The 20,560-nt window shown below is 43.8% G+C and overlaps 1 protein-coding gene across 1 annotated transcript; it reads left to right on the top strand.

Annotated features, from left to right (window-relative positions):
• The first annotated feature begins 502 nt into the window (after positions 1-502).
• Positions 503-2,923, top strand: NHLRC1 (NHL repeat containing E3 ubiquitin protein ligase 1). The gene is made up of 2 exons (XM_054381968.1): positions 503-513; positions 1,591-2,923. Exons 1-2 carry the CDS (start codon positions 503-505, stop codon positions 2,921-2,923), a joined length of 1,344 nt encoding a protein of 447 aa, XP_054237943.1.
• Positions 2,924-20,560: the final 17,637 nt, after the last annotated feature.

Below are 20,560 nucleotides of genomic sequence, written 5' to 3'. Positions count from 1 at the left end.
GCTGTTTCTTGCCATGCTGGCTTTGTGCCAGGCTGGGCAGCTGGGCAAGAGGGCTGGGAAGTTGGCGCAAGTTGCTTTTCTCTATCCCCATTAGTTGTGATTACAAGTCAAGAGATGAGCTGCCAGTGAGCTGGCAAAAAACAGTTGGCAGCAGCCACCAAGGGAGAACTATGATTGAGCAGGAAAGAGGGAAGTGAACTGAATGGTAATAAAGGAGAGAGTATGGGGAGAAAATGTCCCTGCAGTTGGTGGCAAGTGTACTGTTGCCTCCCTCACTCAAGGAGCAACTTTGATCAGGCAAACCAGCACAGAGTTTTTAGGCTAAGAGGGTTCAAAGAAAATCCACAGAGATGCTGCATGTTCATCTGAATCCAAATCTTCCATTGCAGGTCTTCTATCACTCCCATATGGATACTACTGCAGTTTTTAGATATTACAAAATTTGAGACTCTCAAAACCCTTTCTCACCCTGACCTCCTCCTCTTGGCAGCTTCTTTTGAAAATGCTGGAAAGGTACAATTACAACCAGAAAGCAAGTAAAAACCTTTAGAATGTTGTAGTCTTAAAGCTGCAAGTGAGTCTTGGTTTTGGCACAGCAGTCCCCAAGTTACAGCACTCTCAATACTGCCTGTAGCTACTGGTGCTTCAGGGTGGGGTAGACAAAAGAACTGGCCCATGGACCAGTTGCAAGCTGGGAGCTGCTACTTTATGATGCTTTTAATTTCTGGACAATACTGCAGCTATACCAGGTTAAAAAATCTCCCTCCTCTTGACCCAGAATTTTTTTCCAATTGTAGTGTGAGAGCTGCTGAAATTTATCTGAGGCTTGCAGATACACAATAGCTGCAAAAGGCCAGGTGCCAGTCATGAGGCTGCTGCATAATCAGTGATGTCCTGCACAGGATTCCCAGGTATGTGACAACCTGTGAAGAACAATGGCACATCTCAAATGAGCCATTTTAAGATGTGTAAGATAGCTCTGACACAAAGATGGTCCAGGGGCTGAAGCATCTCCTTTATGAGGATAGGCTGAGAGAGTTGGGGTTGTTCAGCCCAGAGAAGAGAAGGCTCTGGGGAGACCTTATTTTGGCATTAAAGGGGACCTTCAAGAAAGGTGAGGAGGTACTCTTTATCAGGGAATTTAGTGACAGGGCAAGGGCTGATGGTTTTAAACGAAAAGAGGGTGGATTCAGACTAGATATAAGAAAAAAATTTTACAATGTTTGCTAAGACACTGGAACAGGTTCCTGAGGGAGGTGGTGGAAGCCTCATCCCTGGAAGTTTTTAACGCCAGGCTCGATGTGGCTCTGAGCAACCTGATCTAGTGTGAGGTGTCTCCTGCCCATGGCAGGGGTGTTGGAACTAGATGATCCTTGAGGTCCCTTCCAACTTTTTGACAATTCTTGATTCTGTGGTAAGACACCTGACACAGGTTGCCCACAGAGACTGTAGAAGCCCCGTCCCTGGGAAACATTTCAGGTCAGGTTGTTTGGCTCTCCTAGCCGCCTGATCTAGTTGAAGATGCCTCTGCTGACTTCACAGGGCTCGTTGGACTAGATGAACTTTAAAGGTTTCTTGCCCACCGCGTAGGGAGGGCGGTTCAGAAGGGCGGACTGGCGCGGCGCGCGGGGCGGAGCGGTGCTGCCCCGCGGGCAGCGCCGTTGCTCCTCATCTCGCTCACAGAGGGCGCCTTAACCACCTCAGCTCGCCTCGCCTCATCCTTCCGCCGCCGTCTCGCCTCAGCCGCCTCTGCACGGCGGGTATGGCATCGGAGGACGAGGCGGAGCTGAGCCTGTTGGAATGTCGGGTGTGCTTCGAGCGGTACGGCCCCGGTGGGCAGCGGAGGCCGCGGAACCTGCCCTGCGGGCATGTCCTGTGCCAGGGCTGCGTGTGGGCTCTGGGAGGCCCCGAGAGCCGGCGGCTGGAGTGCCCCTTCTGCCGGCGGGCCTGCGGCTCCTCCGAGACCAGCGACTGCCTGCCGCTGCTGCAGCTGTTGGAGGTCCTGGGCCCCGAGTGCAGCAGCGTCTCCTTGGCCTTGGGGAGGAGAGCTGGAAGGGCGGCCGGGCCGGCTGCCGCGGGCCTCGGGCTGCGGCTGACACTGGGAGGCTGGGGGTCGCTTGTCAACCCCACGGGGGTGGCGGCCTGCCAGAGGTCGGGGCGCCTGGCAGTGGCACACGATGGCAAGAAGAGGATCCACGTCCTAAGCCCGAGCGGATCCTGTCTGCAGCGGTTTGGGGAGCGGGGGGATGCGGGCAACGATATCAAGTACCCGCTCGATGTGACGATCACGTCGGACGGGCATGTGGTGGTCACCGATGGTGGGGACCACTCTGTGAAGGCTTTTGATTTTGAGGGAAGGGGGGTCCTGGCTGTCCGGGAAGGTTTCTCGTTGCCCTGGGGTTTGGATGCCACCCCTGAGAGCGAAGTAATCCTGACCGACTCGGAGGCAGGGGCTCTCTACCGCTTGACGGCTGACTTCAAGAAGGGGAAATTAAAGAAGTGTCAGATGATCCGATCTCAGCTGATCAGTCCAAGAGGGGTTGCAGTCTCCCAGACCTCAGGTGCTGTGGTGGTAATAGAGCACCTGAAAGCTCAAGGACTGAACAACAGCAGCACCCGAGTGAAGATATTCAGTGCAGACATGGATCTCATTGGCCAAATGGATAACTTTGGTCTGAGCCTTGTTTTCCCCTCCAAAATATATGCTACAGCAGTGACATTTGACAAAGAGGGTCATATTATAGTAACAGATGTCTGTAGCCAGGCCATAATATGCTTAGGGAAACCTGAGGAGTTTCCCATCTTTAACCCTCTAATTAGCCATGGGCTTTCTTATCCCATGGGACTGACTTACATGGCAAACAATTCCCTCATCGTTTTAGACAGTGGGGATCATTCAATAAAAATATATAGCTCCACCTGAATGGGTTTAGATGCATGCTGCTACACATTCAAGCTACTTTTGACCATAAAGCAAAGTTCTGTTGTTAATAGGTGTGTGAGGAGGACACATTTTCTGGGCTTGGAGTAAAAGTGCTGTCTTTGACCAACATGTTGTGCTTCCTGCAGAACTTATGTTGGAATCCCTTGCCTGTCTAGGGGAGAAAACTTGGCCACTGCAGCCTGTAGTCAACAGTGAAGCGATCAAACTGATTATCCGGCATTTTAAAACTGTTCCATACCTTGACAACCAAATGGTTTTGGTACTTTTTGACAAGTAATACAATGACATTTGGAATGGAATAATCAAAGACCAGAGCCTGGGAGAGCAAGTGATGCATCATTTATGTTTCCAGCACGTAGTTTTCATTATTGTTAAGCATAGGTAAACTCATGAGAGGGACAGAGTTTCTGTTTCCAGGATTTCTGCATGAGGAAGGAGACTGGGTTGACAAAATGATAGGAGAAATGGAAACTTCAGTCCAACACCAACTGAATCCAGCTGAGATCGTTGCAACGGAGGAGCTGCCACTGATGAGTTGCGTGAAGTGAATTGGTGCTCAAAGCCTATTTTCTCCATACCAAGGAAATGCAATTCTGGGAGCACTCTTCTCTCTACTAGTTTATCCCCAACTTTACTAGGGTTGTACTATATAGCACTTGGTCTTCCTGTATAATGCACAAGTCTGTGCCTTTATCTAGAGATAAATTTGGTGTGTGGTCACCAGCATGGGCAGCTTTCCCTAAAAGTCCCTTGAAGGAGTTGTGTTTAGACCACAAGTACTTCTGCATATACAAAATGGAGTTGACCTTGCTGCTGTTTGGGAGTTTCTGATACTGTCTGCCTCTGTCTTGTCATTAATATAGTACTGTTTCACCCCAAAGTCCAAGATTCAACTGAAAATTGAAATGTTGGTGAGAAGTAATAGAGAAAGGGGGATGTAAGCCTCTTTTTTTTTTTTTTCTAGCTTACAAATGAGATTTTTTTGATTGTGAATACACAGGAGGTTTAGATTGGTTTATATTTCCCTGAAAACAGTTTCACTGTGGACAGAAGTTCTGTGGCCTTACTGCATTGCAGAAACTAAGGTATATCTGACTTACCTGGAGAAGGTTTTAACACCCCCACTAGAAGTCACTGCTGGATTCTTAGGCATTTACCTGTTGCTAAAATGATTAGTTAAGCAGCTCAGCATTGGGAAGAAGTTAGATGTAAATGCTGTTTGAGGTAGAGGCAAATAGATTAAAATGGCATCAAACTTTAGAGGTAATTTAATTAGTCACTGAAACCATTACTATGAATTAGCATAATTTGAAATTCTCAGGCAATCTAACGGTAAATCTTTAATCACACTTTTGGTCTGACTTTAGGGCATATAGTTTAAACTGAAGCAATTTAGCCCTCTAATTCAGACAGTGTATTAATCTGTGCAAAAATGTATATAAACAAACCAAATCTGTTAAATAGAGGTGTTTGTAAAGGTTAATTCAACAATGACCTGCCAATAAAGTATGATTTGCTTACACCTATGTTGAATAATGACAGCTCCTCAAATCTTTTCATCATGGGTTTCTCTGTTACAATCCAGTTTCTCCAGTGTGGTTGCCTTGTTGATATTTGGTTTGTTGCTGTTGTTGTTTTTTTTAATTAGGAGATATCCTGCTATAAAGTTTTTGTAGGGTCACTTGTTGCTACTGAAAAATATTTGTACTTGCATGTTTGGTCTTTTCTAGCCTTCTCTACTACCACGTTACACTGGTGAGACTAGAAGTACTCCTTGGCTATTATGCAATAGGTGTACAGCCCTGAGCAGGAGCACTCCTGAAGGGTTAGGAAGGAACTTTACTAGTGAAGCAGTTCCCCTGGATTACATTTCTAGGTTCCAAGGAAACGTTTGTCTTCGAGGAACATGAAACCCATCAGATAACACTGCCCTTGGGCAGCTGCTATGTTTCAGAATGCATGCAATACCACTGGTTCTAATGGTTTAGTGCAAGGGCTAAACTCCCTGCTCCCCCAATGCAAAAGTGAGGGAAAAAGTAACACAGAAAACTCAGGGTTGAGATAAGGAGATAAGAGTTTAATATATCATGAAATATCATAATCACAATGTATAATTACCTTAGCTAATAATCTAATTAATCTAATCGTACAATACATGATTACCTTAGCTTAGCCTATTTGCAGAAGAAGCACAGTGGAATACAGGGAAGAAGCACAGTGAAATGCAGGGAAAAAGCATAAAACAGAAAACCAAAACCAGCAGCTATCTAACTCCCACCCATTCCACTGCCATGCCTACAGGAAAAAGCCCACACCCAAGAACCTGGAACCCAGAAGCAGCAACTGGAACAGGAAGCCTCCCATTTTGCAATCTGAATTTCAAGCCCCATAGTACTTTGCTCCAGTTAGCACTTTCATTTTTTGAAGCTGGCATCACTGCAGCATGGTGTGAATAACAGCAGCAGGTTCAACTCAATCCATGACAAGGTGCCTAAATTGAGAAACACGTTAGGGAATTGAGAACATGGAAAATGCAGCAGTAAACCTGAAATTTTTCTTTTCCACACAAGAGAATTTAAGAGAGAATGGGAGACAGAGATCCACCAACATGCAGATAGCATGCCTTTGGCATTTTTGCTCACTCTTGCCTCTCTTTTAACGCATATATGCACATTTTCCCTATAGCTACTGCAGATATCAGTTGCCTTCAGGTTGATACTTTTATGCTATCTGCTTTTCAAAGGCTCAGAGAACGCATACTCCTCTGTTGAAATTTAGTCACAGATTTCCAAGGAACAAAAACTTGTGTTTTGAGACAGGGATGGCAAAGGGCGAGGGGCCCACACCTGAAGAGTTATCATTAGGTGGGTGACGCTTTTGGAATTTGACTGGATGTGCTCAAAATGGGAACAGTGAGATGTGTGCTCTACCTTTGGAAAAGAGAGTGACCATTTCGTATAGAAAGTTACATGGGACTGTGTCTAATTGCTTCATAGAATGGCTTGGGTTGGAAGGGAGCTTTAAAGGTCATCTAGTCCACCCCCCCTACAGTCAGCAGACATATCTTCAACTAGATCAGGTTGCTCAGAGCCTCGTCTAACCTGACCTGGAATTTTTCCAGTGATGGGGCATCTACCACCTCTCTGGGCAACCTGTGCTAGAGTACCACCACCCTCATTGTAAAAATGTTCTTCCTCAGATCTAGTCTAGGTCTTTGCCCTTTTAGTTTAAAACCATCACCCCCTGTCCTGTTTCAACAGACCCTGCTAAAAAGTCTGTTCCCATCTTTCTTATAGGTCCCCTCTAAGTACTGAGAAGCTGCAATAACATCTCCCTGGAGCCTTCTCCAGACTTCAGTGATAGGTACTGTTGCATTTCTTTTTTCTTTTTTTTTTTTTTTAAAGAACCTAAGCTAAACTTTGAACAACTCTCTGTACCTCATGCACTAGCAATTTGGATTAAAACCAAACAAATATAACAGACAGTATTCCCCTAATGTCCTCTCTGCAGCCCCTGCTAGAGATTGGTATGTCTGTTGTGTGCACACACACTGCAATTCCTGTTGGTTTATTTTTAAACATCGATCTCAGGTTGCTGTCGCTGTGTATAAATATACCAGGGTATGTTTACAGTGTTAAGGAATAAGGCAGTGAAGGCTCAGGGTAGACTTTACTGCTGCCTTCCAGTACTTAAAGTGCACCTATAACAAAGATGGGGCCAACCTTCTTAGCAGGGCCTGTTGCAACAGGGCAAGGAGTGCTGTTGTAACCTGCACAGGAGGAATTTGCCTTCATTGACTTCAGTGTTTGAGGTCTTCTTTCTGACTCTGCTCAGAAGCCTATCCTTGTAGTTTACAAGTCACCCATGAGTCACAGCATGCTTCCACAGGAGGATAATATAACTAAAGGAAAAATACACAGATTTTGCAAATAAGTTCTAACCTCAACCTTCATTCAGGCATTTCAGAAAAACTGACAGATCATTAAGAAAGCAGCAAGTACCTGCTGTAGTCCTTGTGTAGACACTTTAAATTTACTGATAATAAGCTTTTCTCCCCTTGTTGCCTTCAGTTCCCCTGTAGGTACACCCAAAGCTTTGGTATAGGATCCACTGTCCCACTCTTTTTAAAAAAGTCTGGTGGGAAATGACTCACAAGAGGTTGCGTTTTTGTACCCTTCTTGTCAGGTCTGTCATGCAGCTTCTCGATTGGCCCTTTCCATCCCCAGCAATTGCTGCCTGAGTTGCCAGCTCATCTGATGCAGCAGGCTGCCTTTATGGCCATCTGTGTCCAAAAGTGCATCCATCTGAACAGAGGATCTTCCAGGTGGAGTGTAGAGCCCCCAGCAACAAGGGAGCTTTCTCCTGACCTTGCTTTAACTTAATGTGAAGGCTGTGGAGACAGCACAAAGGCACAAAGAAGGCTCTGGAAACAAAGCAGAGATTATCATCTGAAATAGGTTTGTACAAACTTAGAAACTGTTGAATGAATTCAAAAGTTGTCATGTCACACCTGTGGTCACTGACTGCAAAGAATAGGCCAGGCTACCTGAAATAAGCATGCAGTGCCCAGCCATCACTGGGCAGAAGGTTGGCTTAGCCCTGCGGGAGATGAACTGAGACCATGTACTGTCTCCTTGATTCCTCTTCAGCAAACCCTTTAAGTTCCTGAAAGTGACAAGGAATTACTATAATTAAAATATAAAAATTCCAAATGTACAAAACATGTAATCTTTAAACTTGAAATGCATCAAACCAAAGGCCCAAAGGAAGCACTTTTCTCTTTCCCATGTACTGCTGTGGATCATACATTCGTCTGGGGGCAAGTGCCAGTTCATGTTTCTTCATGTGCATTGACATTGACAGCATTGACTGTGCCTCTGTTCCACATTACATTTTCCACTTCATTATCACAACTAAATGTGCTAGTAATAACAGGTTTCTATTTGATACTACAACATAAGCATACAGACTTTCTCTAGCGTGCTTTCGTAGTATAACCTATCTGATTCTCCTGGACAGCTTCAAAGCTATCTAACACTGGAAAGGTTCTTGATGAGCAGATGATTTTTCTCACCATTGCTTTCTGAGAGATTAACAGATATTTTTGAACATGGTGCCCAAGCCTCTTTGAGGCAAACAGTGGTGGTTTTGCCCTGGCTATGGGCCAAATGCCCACCAAAGCCGCTCTATCACTCCCCTTCTTAGATAGACAGGGGAAAATATAACAAAAGCCAGTATAAGATAGAACAATTTAATAATAATGCTAAGCACAAGCAATAGACTGCACACAGAAATGCAAACAAAGAGAGATGTTATTGTCTACCTCCCATCAGCACACAGTGGTCGGTGACTCCCGGGAAGCAGGGTTCTATGGGTAGCGGTTCCTCAGAAGGACAGATACCATGGGTGAATAGCCCCACACTTCCTTCTTCCACTTCATTCTTCTTTCTGAGCTGACGTCATATAGCATGGAATATCCCTTTGGCCAGATTGGGTCAGCTGGCTTGGCTGTGTCCCCTCCCAAAATCTTGCCAAGATCTCTTGGGGTGGGGAAGTGTTGGAAAAGCTCAGCCTGGATGCTTGTTCAGCAGTAGCCAAAACACTGGTGTGTTATCAACTACAGCACTGCAAAACACAGCACTAGAAAGATGCTTTGAGGAGAATTAACTCCAGCTCAGCCAAACCAAATACACAAATGCGACAAAAATGTCTTGGCCCTGCAGCTGCAGGCAATAGAGCTGAGAATGAAGTAAAACCTTTGGCAGACTTGAGACTAGATTTCAGGCTTCCCATTACAACTTGATGCCTTCATGAAACAAGAAGAGTCTGTGTTTAACTATCCCCTTGTCTGAGAGTTGCCATATTAATTTTGGAAGAATTTTTGACGTTTTCACAGAATCACAGAATATCTGTGGTTGGAAGAGACTTTCAAGATCATCTAGTCCAGCCTTCGATACAGCACTGCAAAGTCACCCCTAAACCATTTCCCTAAGCATCAGGTCCACATGCCGTTTAAATACCTCCAGGGATGATAACTTCACCACTGCCCTAGGCAGACCATTCCAATGTTTGATAACCCTTCCAGTGAAGAAATATTTCCTAATATCCAGCCTAAACCTCCCCTGGTGCAACTTGCACCATTTCCTCTAGTCCTGTTCTTGCCACCAAGGAGAAGAGGCTGTCTGCCTCCTCACTCCAACCTCCTTTCAGGTAGTTGTAGAGAGCGATAAGGTCTCCCCTCATCCTCCTTTTCTCCAGACTGGACGACCCCAGCTCCCTCAGCCATTCCTCACAGCACCTGGTATCGTGTGGGGACCACTGCGCAGTGGTAAGTGCACGTTGCTGGAAATGGTGTTTAAATAGCCCAATGGGTCCTAGAAACGCCCCCTTGTGGCCACATCGGTCTCACTTGCTCACGAGATCTGGTGGCTCCTGCCGAATCTGTGCGTTGGGACCTGCTTGCCTCTTACATGAAAAGCTGCTGTTTGCCTCGACCCAGCCCAGTCTAGCCCACAGTACTTAACCATTGCTGGTTCTGAGATCACCCGGTGACCACTCCACAATGGTGACTAATGATCTTGTTACTAATTCCTTTGATGTTTCCTACAAATCATGGAAATTAATACTTTTCTAAACCACATTGTATCCTTAGACAATTGCTTCCAATGCTCTCCACAACGGTGTGTGGTTTCAGGGTTGTCAAATATTCTAAGGTGTACTGCTACAAAGCCCCCAGTGTAGCAATCAAGTTCTTTATTTCATATTCAAGATAGAAAGGAGGGAAGATTGATTCTGAAAGGAAGAAAAAAAATAATGAAAAGTGTCTGTTGCTTAAGCAGAGGGTGAACACCACCAAGTCAGAGCACAGTTCACAGCCATCATTCCAGCAAAGGGAATGCATTCTTAAGAGGTGCAGTATTTCATCCTGGACAACAGACAAGATAGTAAGGGCAGCTGACTCTTGATTTGTATTGACCTCTGCCAGGGGAGTAACCCACACTTGAAAGATTTCCCAGCCACAATTAGGTACTTTTCAGATGCTAAGCCTTAGGGGAGTGATTTGTCACTCCCAGATCTATATTTGTAACAAAAATCTGTGGGATATGAAGACTTGGTACACATTAAGGATGGGGAAGGACTGTTTAGAAGGGCTTGTGGTGATAGGACAAGGGGTGATGGTTTTAAACTGGAACAGGGAAGATTTAGGTAGGACATAGAACAAGAAGAAGGTCTTTACAATAAAAGTGGCAAAATACTGGAAAAGGTTGCCCAGGGATGTAGTTGAGGTCCCATCCCTGGAGACATTCAAGATCAGACTCAATGTAGCCCTGGGTAACGTGTCCCTGCTCACTGCAAGGCAATTGGACAAGATGACCTTTGAGGGTCCTTTCCAACCCAATACAATCTGTCAATATTGATTATTTTTTTTTAATGAGGAAAATATTGCTAGTCAGAAAATACTGATTCTATCATTTAAAATATTTTAATCAAGGAGTTTATTTTGAGAAAACTGAAGATGCAAAAAAATAAAGGAAAATAGGTCCTTTATCAAAGCTTGCTTCTAAAACTTCTAATGCAAAGAGGATGATATTAAAAAAACTATCACACCTACTGTCTAGGGTTGGGGTTGGAAACTAGAAACACTGAGTGTTAACCACTGCTAGAAGCAGACACATGACATTAACTGCAGAAAGTGCAGTTACTTAGACTGAGCTGAAAAGTAAAATCACTAAACAGAATTAGTTCTGTTCTAACTCAAACCAGGATACCTACACAATCAGAAGAGGTAACTCATTTACTGTTTTTTGTTCCAAACATAAACAGACAAAGCATGGATGCTCACCTAGCATTATTTCCTGAATAACACAGACTATGGAATTTAACCAGCATTAACCAGTATTTAATAATTACTGACCTGTATTGAGAGTAAGGAACAAAGAACAATCATGTCTTCCTACTAGGAGGTAATGTGAGAAGAAATATAATGTCATTAGAGAGATACTTTATAAATTAATCTATCAAAAACAGACAGGTTAAGTATTAAAAATTTATAAGCATCTTCATATGAAAAGGATGTGCTTGGCTCCCTTATTTGTCATTGTCTTTAATTAGGTAGGAAATAGAGCTCTTCAGTGAGTTCTGCACCAACTTCCACTCAACTTACAGCATGATATTATGGAGTCATAAATATTTCAAATACATGTATTAGACTTTTTCTATTCTTAATATTCCTTACAGTGACTTGTTTGAGTTGAGGCTTGCTCAGTCATAATAGTTCATATTGTGCAGTCACAAGTACTGCAAATGGAATTGTCCACATAAACAAACATTGCAGGACTGAGCTTCAAGTCTGGTAGATTCAGGCTAGTGCAGAGGTTGACCTTGGAGAAGTCTTTGCAGCAGACTTTGTTTTGATGATTTCTGGAAATGCTGTTTTGTTTTTTTTGTGTTCTGGAAGCCCTGCCCATGTTGCCCATATTGTAACTAGTTATGACAGAAATCTTTTGAAACAAATGTAATGGTTTAGCTTTTCTTATTTATTTTTTTGTAATATACTGAACAATTTCCTGTTTCATAAGACTCCATCAGACTAAGTGGATCAGTACCACACTTCCTTTTTAGAACATGTGGTTGCTCAGTAACCAGCAATCTGGGGCAAGACTCACTCTGGCTGTCAATAGCAGAGACCTTATACCTGAGCTACTTTTGCAGATCCTGAAGAGGATTAGTTATTAGTCTTGGCCATCAGTTCAAGAAAGTTATGTTGTTTTCATCATGGTAGGGACTCATGATGCTAGGTTCCCAGAAGACTGTGTGAAAAGATTGCTAAGGTTGTGAGGCAGTTAGCCACTTTTTGTTGCATTTCAGATGGAGGAATGCCAGTTCTTAAAGACTGTGTGGAAACTGCACCTTTCCCCCCTACTATGGCAAAGCGAAATTGAAGTTGTCCAAGGCCTAAGATTAGAGCTACAGGTCTATTTATCCCTTATTTTCTAATGTTCATACAGCTGTTTGGTATTTGGATGGTGTTATCATTGAAATACAGACAATATTATTTGTCTCATATAGGCATTGCATCAACGTTACTGAGACTGGGGTTGGACTCAAAGATCTCCCTTCCAACCCCTAACATCCTGTGATCCTGTGGTAAAATACAAAGCCAGACACTTAGGAAAAGTTCACAATATAAATAGTGGGAAAGGACTTCAGTCGTTCAAGGAATTCGTTTGGGAGACAGGCATGTGAGCTGTATTACAGAGGAGAAGGCGGTGAAGGACTGTACATTTAAACTGTGTGTGGAATAACAGTTTTAGGAACCCTTCTATCCCAGCTCCCCCAGTGCAGCTCCATGTGTAACAGTGACGGTGGGAAGCACTACATCAGAAGTTACTAACTTGTGAGTCACTGGCTTTTTTTTTGGTGGTTCTCTGCATTAGCAGCAGACTGCTCCCAGTGATCCAGATGCCCTCCTGTATTGGATTTCATGGATGACGCCTCTAACTGGTCTGAAGTTCCCTTTCAAACACTAGTGTAGACAAACTACAAGAAGCCTGGATATGCCATATGTTCCTCTCATTTTGTCACCTGTAAAAAGCAAGACTTTTTGACATGAAACAAAGAGGATGACATTTGAAGTGAGGTATCAACAAAGCACACCCAGTGGCCGCACTAGTTTACAGTCTCCAATCTAAAAAAATGAGAGTGTGGTCTGTTGCTGATACTTTGTTGTTGTGGTTGTTGATCATGAGAGGATTATATTTGGTGTGCTTTCTTCAGGCTGGGGAGAAGTGGGTGGGGGAGTGATTGGGTGTTTTGTTTTCTAAATAGAAGATCCCGAGTCTTGTTATGCATTTTAATTAGCACCTTCAGCACTTGTTTCCACCATATGCAGGAACTGATGCAACTTGCTGAACTCAATGTGAATCTTCCTGTTGACTTCAGTAGATAGCAGACGGATCCAAGATCTGTGCTGAGCTGACTTCCGTATGTTTTAACAAACAATTCCACCTCCTCTCTCAAGGCTTTGCCTCTCTCGGCTTCCTTATATGCTGATGTCCTGGTGCATGCCGTTCTCTTTTCTAATCCATTTCAAGCAAGATCTTTTCCTCTCCGCATGTTAGAAAGATAATGCACATTTGGCGAGAGCATATATTTGCAGGCATTGCTAATTGTAATTGCGTAAGGAGAAATTTTGGCTTGGCCAGCATGATTACTCGTTCAGCTTACTTAGCAAGCAAGATTGGCGGATGCGCTCCTCCCTCCTCACCCTCCTCCTCCTCCTCTTCCCAGGGGCGGAGCCCTTGTTCCAAATCTCAGAGAGCAGTCAGCAAAGTTCAGCTTCTCTCTGAAAGCAGAAAGTAAAGGAACAAGGAGAGTCTGGGTGCAGAGGGGTTAACAGGAATGCTGCACTTTTGTTCCCAGAGGCTGCTGTCACTCATCAGGCTGCTTATATTTACAGCTTTCCTGTTCATCCCTCCCCAGCAAAAATCAGCCTCTGGAAATAGAGCCTCAGCACTGTTGCGTGTCAGACTGTGTGTAGTATCTGAGTGCTAGCTCAAGAGATTTGGAGACTGCAGGCTGATTCTATCTGTAGTAAGGCACACATCTGTGCTTAGCAAATGCATAATAATTAGTGGTGCTGTGGACAGTGTTGGTGAACTGGCTCCCTGCTCGTGAGTGCCCTTAGTCTCGTTTTGGGCCTCACGGGATGTGCAGGGATGTGCTGGAGTGACGCTTGCATACCAGACATTCCTTATCATAATGATGAAGAGGGGCAAGAGCTTTCTGGGCAGGGGAAATAATGGCAGGGTTGTCCCCTCTCCTTCAGTTTTTTGGGCCTGGCTACTGATTTCAATTTTAAATAATGTTACAAACCGGCTAAGGCAGTTTGTCACTTCTTAGAAGAAGCATCACATTTCTACTAATATATAGTGGAAAAGGGTGGGGGGGGGAAGGAAAAATTATACATCTCTACTAATTTAGCATCAATCTCTTTCCATAACTTAATAGTTATATTAGCAACAGGGAGGTGGTGTCAGTTCCTTTGAGACCCTGTGATCTTACCTTTTTAGCAGCACAAAACTGTTTCCTTTTCCACCACCATAAACTAGTATCAACTAAATGATGTTTAGAGACTGTAGAGTGGCATATGTCTTGCCAAACAGATTCCCTGCTATCCTGGCATCTAATAAAATCAAGGCAGTTTACACTCATTGGTTCTTGTGCTTGCTTTTGCCTTGAACTTGAGTAGCAGCATGCTTCAAACTGGCCTGAAAGGCAGCATAAACAGTCTTCATGTTGCTAGACTAAACAAAATGAACTTTCCTAGTCTGCTGTTGTTTGATAATATTCACAGCTCCCCAGTCCTTCAAGTAACCCTTTTGTGGGTCTGTTCCAGTTCAAACTCATCTTCCTTAAATGCTGTACTGAGTTTTCCAGATAGAGTCTCAGAAGTGCGTTTTACAATGTCACCTGTACCTCCTCTTTCACAGGAGTAAACACCTGAAGTGATAATAGCCCAAACTACAGATGCTTTTGTCACTGTTTCACTTGATTGTGAATCCAGGCTGAATACCCACAGCCCTGCTCTGCCCTGTCTAAACAAATATAGGAAGGTATCTGAGTCAGGGGTGAAGGTTTCCTGAGGTGGAAAAAGGGTGGTATCCAGATCATACACACAGTAGCCCCAATAATATAAATAAACCCATCAGTGTGTTATTTTTTTCCCTGACAGCTAAGGAATGTGAGCTACACAGCACACAACTAGCTGTGAGAGGGCAGAACTATTGCCTATATCTGAGGTGGGGATTGCAGGGATGGTAAAATCCCTTACAGAAAGCAAATTCCTCCTGAGATGACAGAAATCTTCACTCTGAATTCAGTAAAATCTTGAATTGAACTTTGAGAGTGCAGGGAAATGTATCTGAGCACTATACAGAATTATTCTAGCTACTTTCCTCCTCCTTCTTCTCATCCGATAAGTTCCCTAGCTGTAGTTCCATTAGTCTGCTTCTAAGTTCTTTTATTTCTATTAATGTGACTTTTGATCTGTAGGGAGCAATGACCATAAGAATTCCCACAGCAATTTGAAACTATTTCTCCCTGCTAAGTGATAGGTGATGGAGAACAGAGCTCCCTGGCCCCTGCTCTTCTCTGAGTGAAGCAGAGATTATCCTCTGCAGAACAGCCATGGAGTTAAATGTAGTTATATTTGAGCAGCTCCTCTCATGGATGGCTAGTCTCACCTATACTGAACTAAAGTTTCTAAAAGACTACTTCAATATCTTATCCATGAAAGGGAGAAAATGTCAGACCTGAGCAGTGAAATTGCATTTGATATTTTTTTCCCCTCACAGCGAGGAATATTTCGGCTGGATGGAGACACAATGGCAGCTGCATTGGGGACTCTTGTTCATCTCGGATCCCAGAGTACAAGCTATTTTCAGGCACTCAGCATGGGTGTGGAAGCAGAGGTAGGGTACTAGCAGAGGACCCTGTCCAGGTAAAGCCAAACAGGTCATGCAAAACATAGGTAAATTAACCTGCAAGGACAGATTTAGTCTGTTGACCACTGGATGTGCTTGATAAGCCACCTCTCTTCATAGTGGAGGTAGGTTTAAGATGCAGTGTCTGTTGGAAGCAACACACTGTGCAGGAATCTAAACACACAGCTGTCAGCTACCTCATGGAGCTTGGAGCAGCCTCTCAGGCACGATAATGTTTAGGTGCATATATTCTGCATTATTCCTAACACTGGCAATTAAAACTACTTTTCTTTCACAGTGTCAGAAGAGCATCTGTCACCACAGCCCCTTTCTGGGCCCAGAGTGTTGCCATAAATATGCTGGACATCAAGGATGATTTTCATGCCTCCAGCATAGCTTTAAAGACAGTCAAAACAGATCTCTGATAAAACAGAGACGGCAAACATCCAGCCTGACTAACGTTCAGCCTGAATTTGGAGCAAAAAGATGAAAAAGCAGCCTGAAAAGTCATTGGGTGAAGTGCTCTGTTGTGAATTTAGTGCACCTGTCAGGTGGGGTTAATCACAAAGCCCAGTGATGTGTGTGAGGCAGAAATTTGCTTCCCACTGTACAGTTATAGGCAGGCACTTGCTTCTTTAGGTGCTCTCTAAATGCACTTTATTCAATCAAAAAGACAAGCTTGTGTGTATAACAGTACACTCATTTGTGTCCTGTCACAAAAATAAAGTAGTATCTTATCCTACCCCTCCAATATAATGTATTACTCCCTTTTGAAATGTCCAGGCCTCCTTCCTCTATGTTCAATTCTATTAAAAGCCCCCAAATTATTATCCAGTCTTCTTTTTCATCAAAATTAGTAGAAGATTTCTGAATTAATTTGTTAGAGTTCCAATTTCTTCCTATGCTAGCCTTACGCTAGCATTATATACGTATTATATAAGATTACTAACCTTAAAAGTATCAGTTTCATTATATAGTATTTGTTCATCTTACCTCTTTCTCTCAGACTGAATGATGCTGTGATGTGTTTAGGTTTAAAATAAGGTTTTGGGTTCTCTCCTAATTTTAATATAAAAATATTCTCAGTAAAAATTTGGAAACCCAAAGAAAATTTAAATTTTGGTCAATCTTATATATCATATGTGCCTTGGGTTAAATTCAGTAGTAAAACCTTTTGTTGTAAGCTTATTTTGGATTACAGTGCTGTAAAATTAAGCATTTTGTCTTCTTTTTTGACACTTTCAACACCGTAAGAAAACCGCTGCTTTGCTTCCCATGCTCTCACTGCTGCCAGCTCCTCTTCTTCGCTGGCTCCTGTGACATGAGATGAAGTTAGATGTGCCAATGACAGTGTGCACCAGTCAGGCACAGTAAGATATTGGCTGGAGACACTGCTGATATTCTTGGCAGGCACTGTGACATTTCTCATTGCCCTTCACTGAAGGAAGGAGGTCAATGGAACACTGTGTCCTACTGGTGGAGCTTCAAGCATCACCTCTGGGCACACAGCGTTGCTCCCCCATTTCCATGTAATGAAGTGGAACAATTGATCCTTCTCAGAACACACAGGAAGACATGGGCACACCTTCATATCATGTCAAATAGTCCATGTTATGCCCTGAGAAAAAGAGGAGCAGTTAGAACTTCCCACCAGACTAAAGTAAGGAGTGATATTTTCTATTAAAGTAAGGGGTGATATTTTCTTTATGCACTTTCCTGAACTGTAGATTGATGGACAAATGTATGGAAATGCTGAATGAGAAGAAACAAAAATGAAACAAATGGAAAGCCAGAGACAGACAAAGATTCAATCCTGGCCCTAATAAAACTCTAAAATTCCTGTTGACTGCAGTGGTGGAGAACCAGAATGAAGCAGGAGGTGGAGAAAAGGGGGGAGAGAAGAATAAATTAGGAAGGATAGTTTCAGATTATTTCATTCCCATATTCTGATTCCTGTTCCCCTCATTCACCATCAGGCTCCACTTTCTCCAGCTGTCATCTTTTCTCATTGCTGAAGCAGTAAGTTGTCATTTCTCAATCTGGTATCTTCCATCCATCCATCCATCCATCCATCCATCCATCCATCCATCCATCCATCCATCAGCATGTCTGGGATAGCTGGCAGCTAATTCTGATGGGGTGAACAACTCATCAGAATTCCTCACTAGTTCCCACAGGGCATGTAAACTGAACAAGTTAACAAATGCTGACAGGTGAAAAGACATTCATCCACAGCTGCTACTGGCTGCAAAGACAGATGTAAACGGTTCCATATGGTAACTGTGTTCAGGAGGAGATACAATGCCAGATGAGAAATATCAGCTTCAGTTGTACTCACTTCCCACTGTCCTTCACAGGTTGCTTTTTGGGCTACTGAATGATCTGATGGGGGTCCTGTAATGTAACTCTTTTCTTATCCTGTTGTAATGCCAAAGATTTAGGGGAGACCACAAATAAATTCTGCTACATGCTTATTGCCTAATGGATGTTAGGTCGTGGTACAGGTGTTGCCCATAGCCTTGGTGGAAGAAGCACTTAATTCTTGGCAGTGTTTTTCAGGGCGTGTTGATGTGAAAGAGCAAAAATCTTTTTCCCAATTACCTAACACTGGAAAATAATCAGGATTTCACAAGAAAATAACAGCTACAGTCTGTTTTAGAACAAACTATGTCACATCTCCCTTTTCAAGTGCTTTTACATGACTGGCTTCTGTACCTGCAAGTGGCAGAAATATAATTCACAATCCTACTTCAGACATTAGTGATAATTTCTTCCCAAGATTCTTCCCACAGCCAAAATCACAGTCAATCTTATAGACTCCCTTTAGTTTTTCTTCAGCTTTTTATTTAATCTTGCAATGATGTAGTTTTTCCACTAAGAGGTGGAAAATTGGGGTGGAAGGGAACATTTTCCCTTCCATATGTTGGCTGTCTTCTCTCTCCCAATAGTGTCCAAGTTTCACTGAACAACTCCCTTTCTGCACAGCCATTTCAGACTTCATGCCTTATCTTGAGCCACTGCTTGCTTTGATCTGGGTTCTTACAGTCTATAGTCAGAAGCAGGATGTCTCATTTCAACATTGTTCCCTTTGTTGACCCACATGCTTATGACGCGTTTCATCACGAACTTCATTCCTTATGCCTGTTTCCACAGGCAAGACATCTGTGTGTGCCAGCTTCTGCTAGTGACATACTCCAGATGCCCAGCTCTATTTGGTAACATTTATCTTTCATGGCACCAAATGCATCTCTCATTTCCTTTCAGCGTTCCAGCAAGCCATAGCCACTTGGAGCAGCCAGGCCTCCTCCAGAGACATTCCTCTCATTTGCTTTGACTGGTGTGCTGGCAGCTGTGGGGGTTGATTTTATTAGCCCCATCCATTGCTTTCACTTCTGTTTGAAAGGTCTGATCTTTCCTATGCAGCTGTGGATTCATCATTTCTTGTTTAGCCTGTTCTCCTTACAGTGGTTTAGCCCCAGAGGAGACAGACAACTCCCACTTGGGTTTGAGCCCTGTCTTTTCTGTGAAGAAAACGTTACAGACATCACTATTTTGCACTGGGATTCCTGCCAGTTAGGTGCATTGACAGTAGGGATCAATTCATTGGAAGATATTTTACTGAAGTGAAGAAAACACTTCTGGAGAGAAACCAAAGTGTTAAGAGAAGACTTCAAAAAGAAGGCTATCCTGAGGTTAGAAGCCTACTGCAGTTTAAGCTAAAAATCTTTCTTGCCTTGTCCACTGGAAGCTTAGCCATTCTTGGAGCTTGTGTTTGCTGGAGTAATGCACTGCTGTTTGCAATGCTTCTGATGCTGAACTCAATGCTAGTAGATGGACACAATTCTGTCCTGTAGCATTTGGGCAGGCACTTTTCAATGATGGCTTGTTGATGCATGAAAAACACCGTGAGCAACCTTGCCTCTTTGCAAGCAGCCCTATCCCAAAGGGGTGAAGCACAGTTTGAGGTCAGGGAAGGGTTTGCCAGCCTTGTGGGAGGTTGTAGCCAGGTGGAGCTTGGTCTCTTCTCTCAGGCAACCAGTGACAGAACAAGAGAACGCAGTCTCAAGCTGCACCAGGGGAAGTTTAGGCTGGATGTTAGAAAAAAATTCTTCACAGAAAGAGTGATTGGCCATTGGAATGGGCTGCCCAGGGAGGTGGTGAAGTCACCCTCCCTAGAACTGTTTAAAAAAGACTGGATGAGGCACTTAGTGCCATGGTTTAGTTGATTAGATGGTGTTAGGTAACAGGTTGGACTTGATAATCTCAAAGGTATTTTCCAGCCTAGTTTATTCTGTGATTCTGTGGTGCAGCACTGCTTCCAGGCCTCCATGCTGTGCCACATGCATGTCACTCAGGTCTCCTGTGCTAATGCCAGGACTGCATCAGGCAGGTCATTATTTTCTAATGAGCATCCCTTTGTCAAAAAAAAAATCCCCTAATACCATGAAATTTCATTTGGGGCCATTTGTGGGCTTCTTTGTGGCCTTTCTGTTAAGAGTGGTCAAGGTTGGAAAGGGACCTCTGGCAATCATCTAGTCCAACCCTCCTGCTAAAGCAGGTTCATCTAGAGCAGGTTGCACAGGATCACGTCCAGGTGGATTTTGAGTATCTCAAGGAGACTCCACAACCTCTCTGGGCAGCCTGTTCCAGTGCTCTTGCACCTTCACAGGAAAGTTTTTTCCTCATGTTCAGATGGAACCTCCTTGGTTCCAGTTTGTGCCTATTGCCCCTTGTCCTGTTGCTGGGCACCACTGAGAAGGGTGTGGCTCCATCCTCTTGACCCCTGACCTTTAAATATTGGCAAGCATTGATCAAATCTCCTCTCAGTCTTCCCCAGGCTAACCAGCCCGAGGTCTCAGTCTTTCCTCACAAAGGAAGGCTCTGCAGAGGGATCTGGGCAGGCTGGATCAATGGGTCAAGGTCAGTTGTATGAGGTTCAACAAGGCTAAGTGCTGGGTCTTGCACCTAGGTCACAACAACCCCATGCAGTGCTACAGGATGGGGACAGAGAGGATGGAAAGCAGCCTGTCAGAAAAGGACCTGGGAGTACTGACAGCCAGCTGAACATGAGCCAGCAGTGTGTGGTAACCAACAGCATTCAGACTTGCATCAGAAATAGTGTGGCCAGCAG

Source organism: Indicator indicator, chromosome 6 (genome assembly GCF_027791375.1).
Source record: "Indicator indicator isolate 239-I01 chromosome 6, UM_Iind_1.1, whole genome shotgun sequence".
Lineage (NCBI taxonomy): Eukaryota > Metazoa > Chordata > Aves > Piciformes > Indicatoridae > Indicator > Indicator indicator.
The sequence above is the reverse complement of the archived record's forward strand: the minus strand, read 5'-3'. Positions and strand labels throughout refer to the sequence as shown.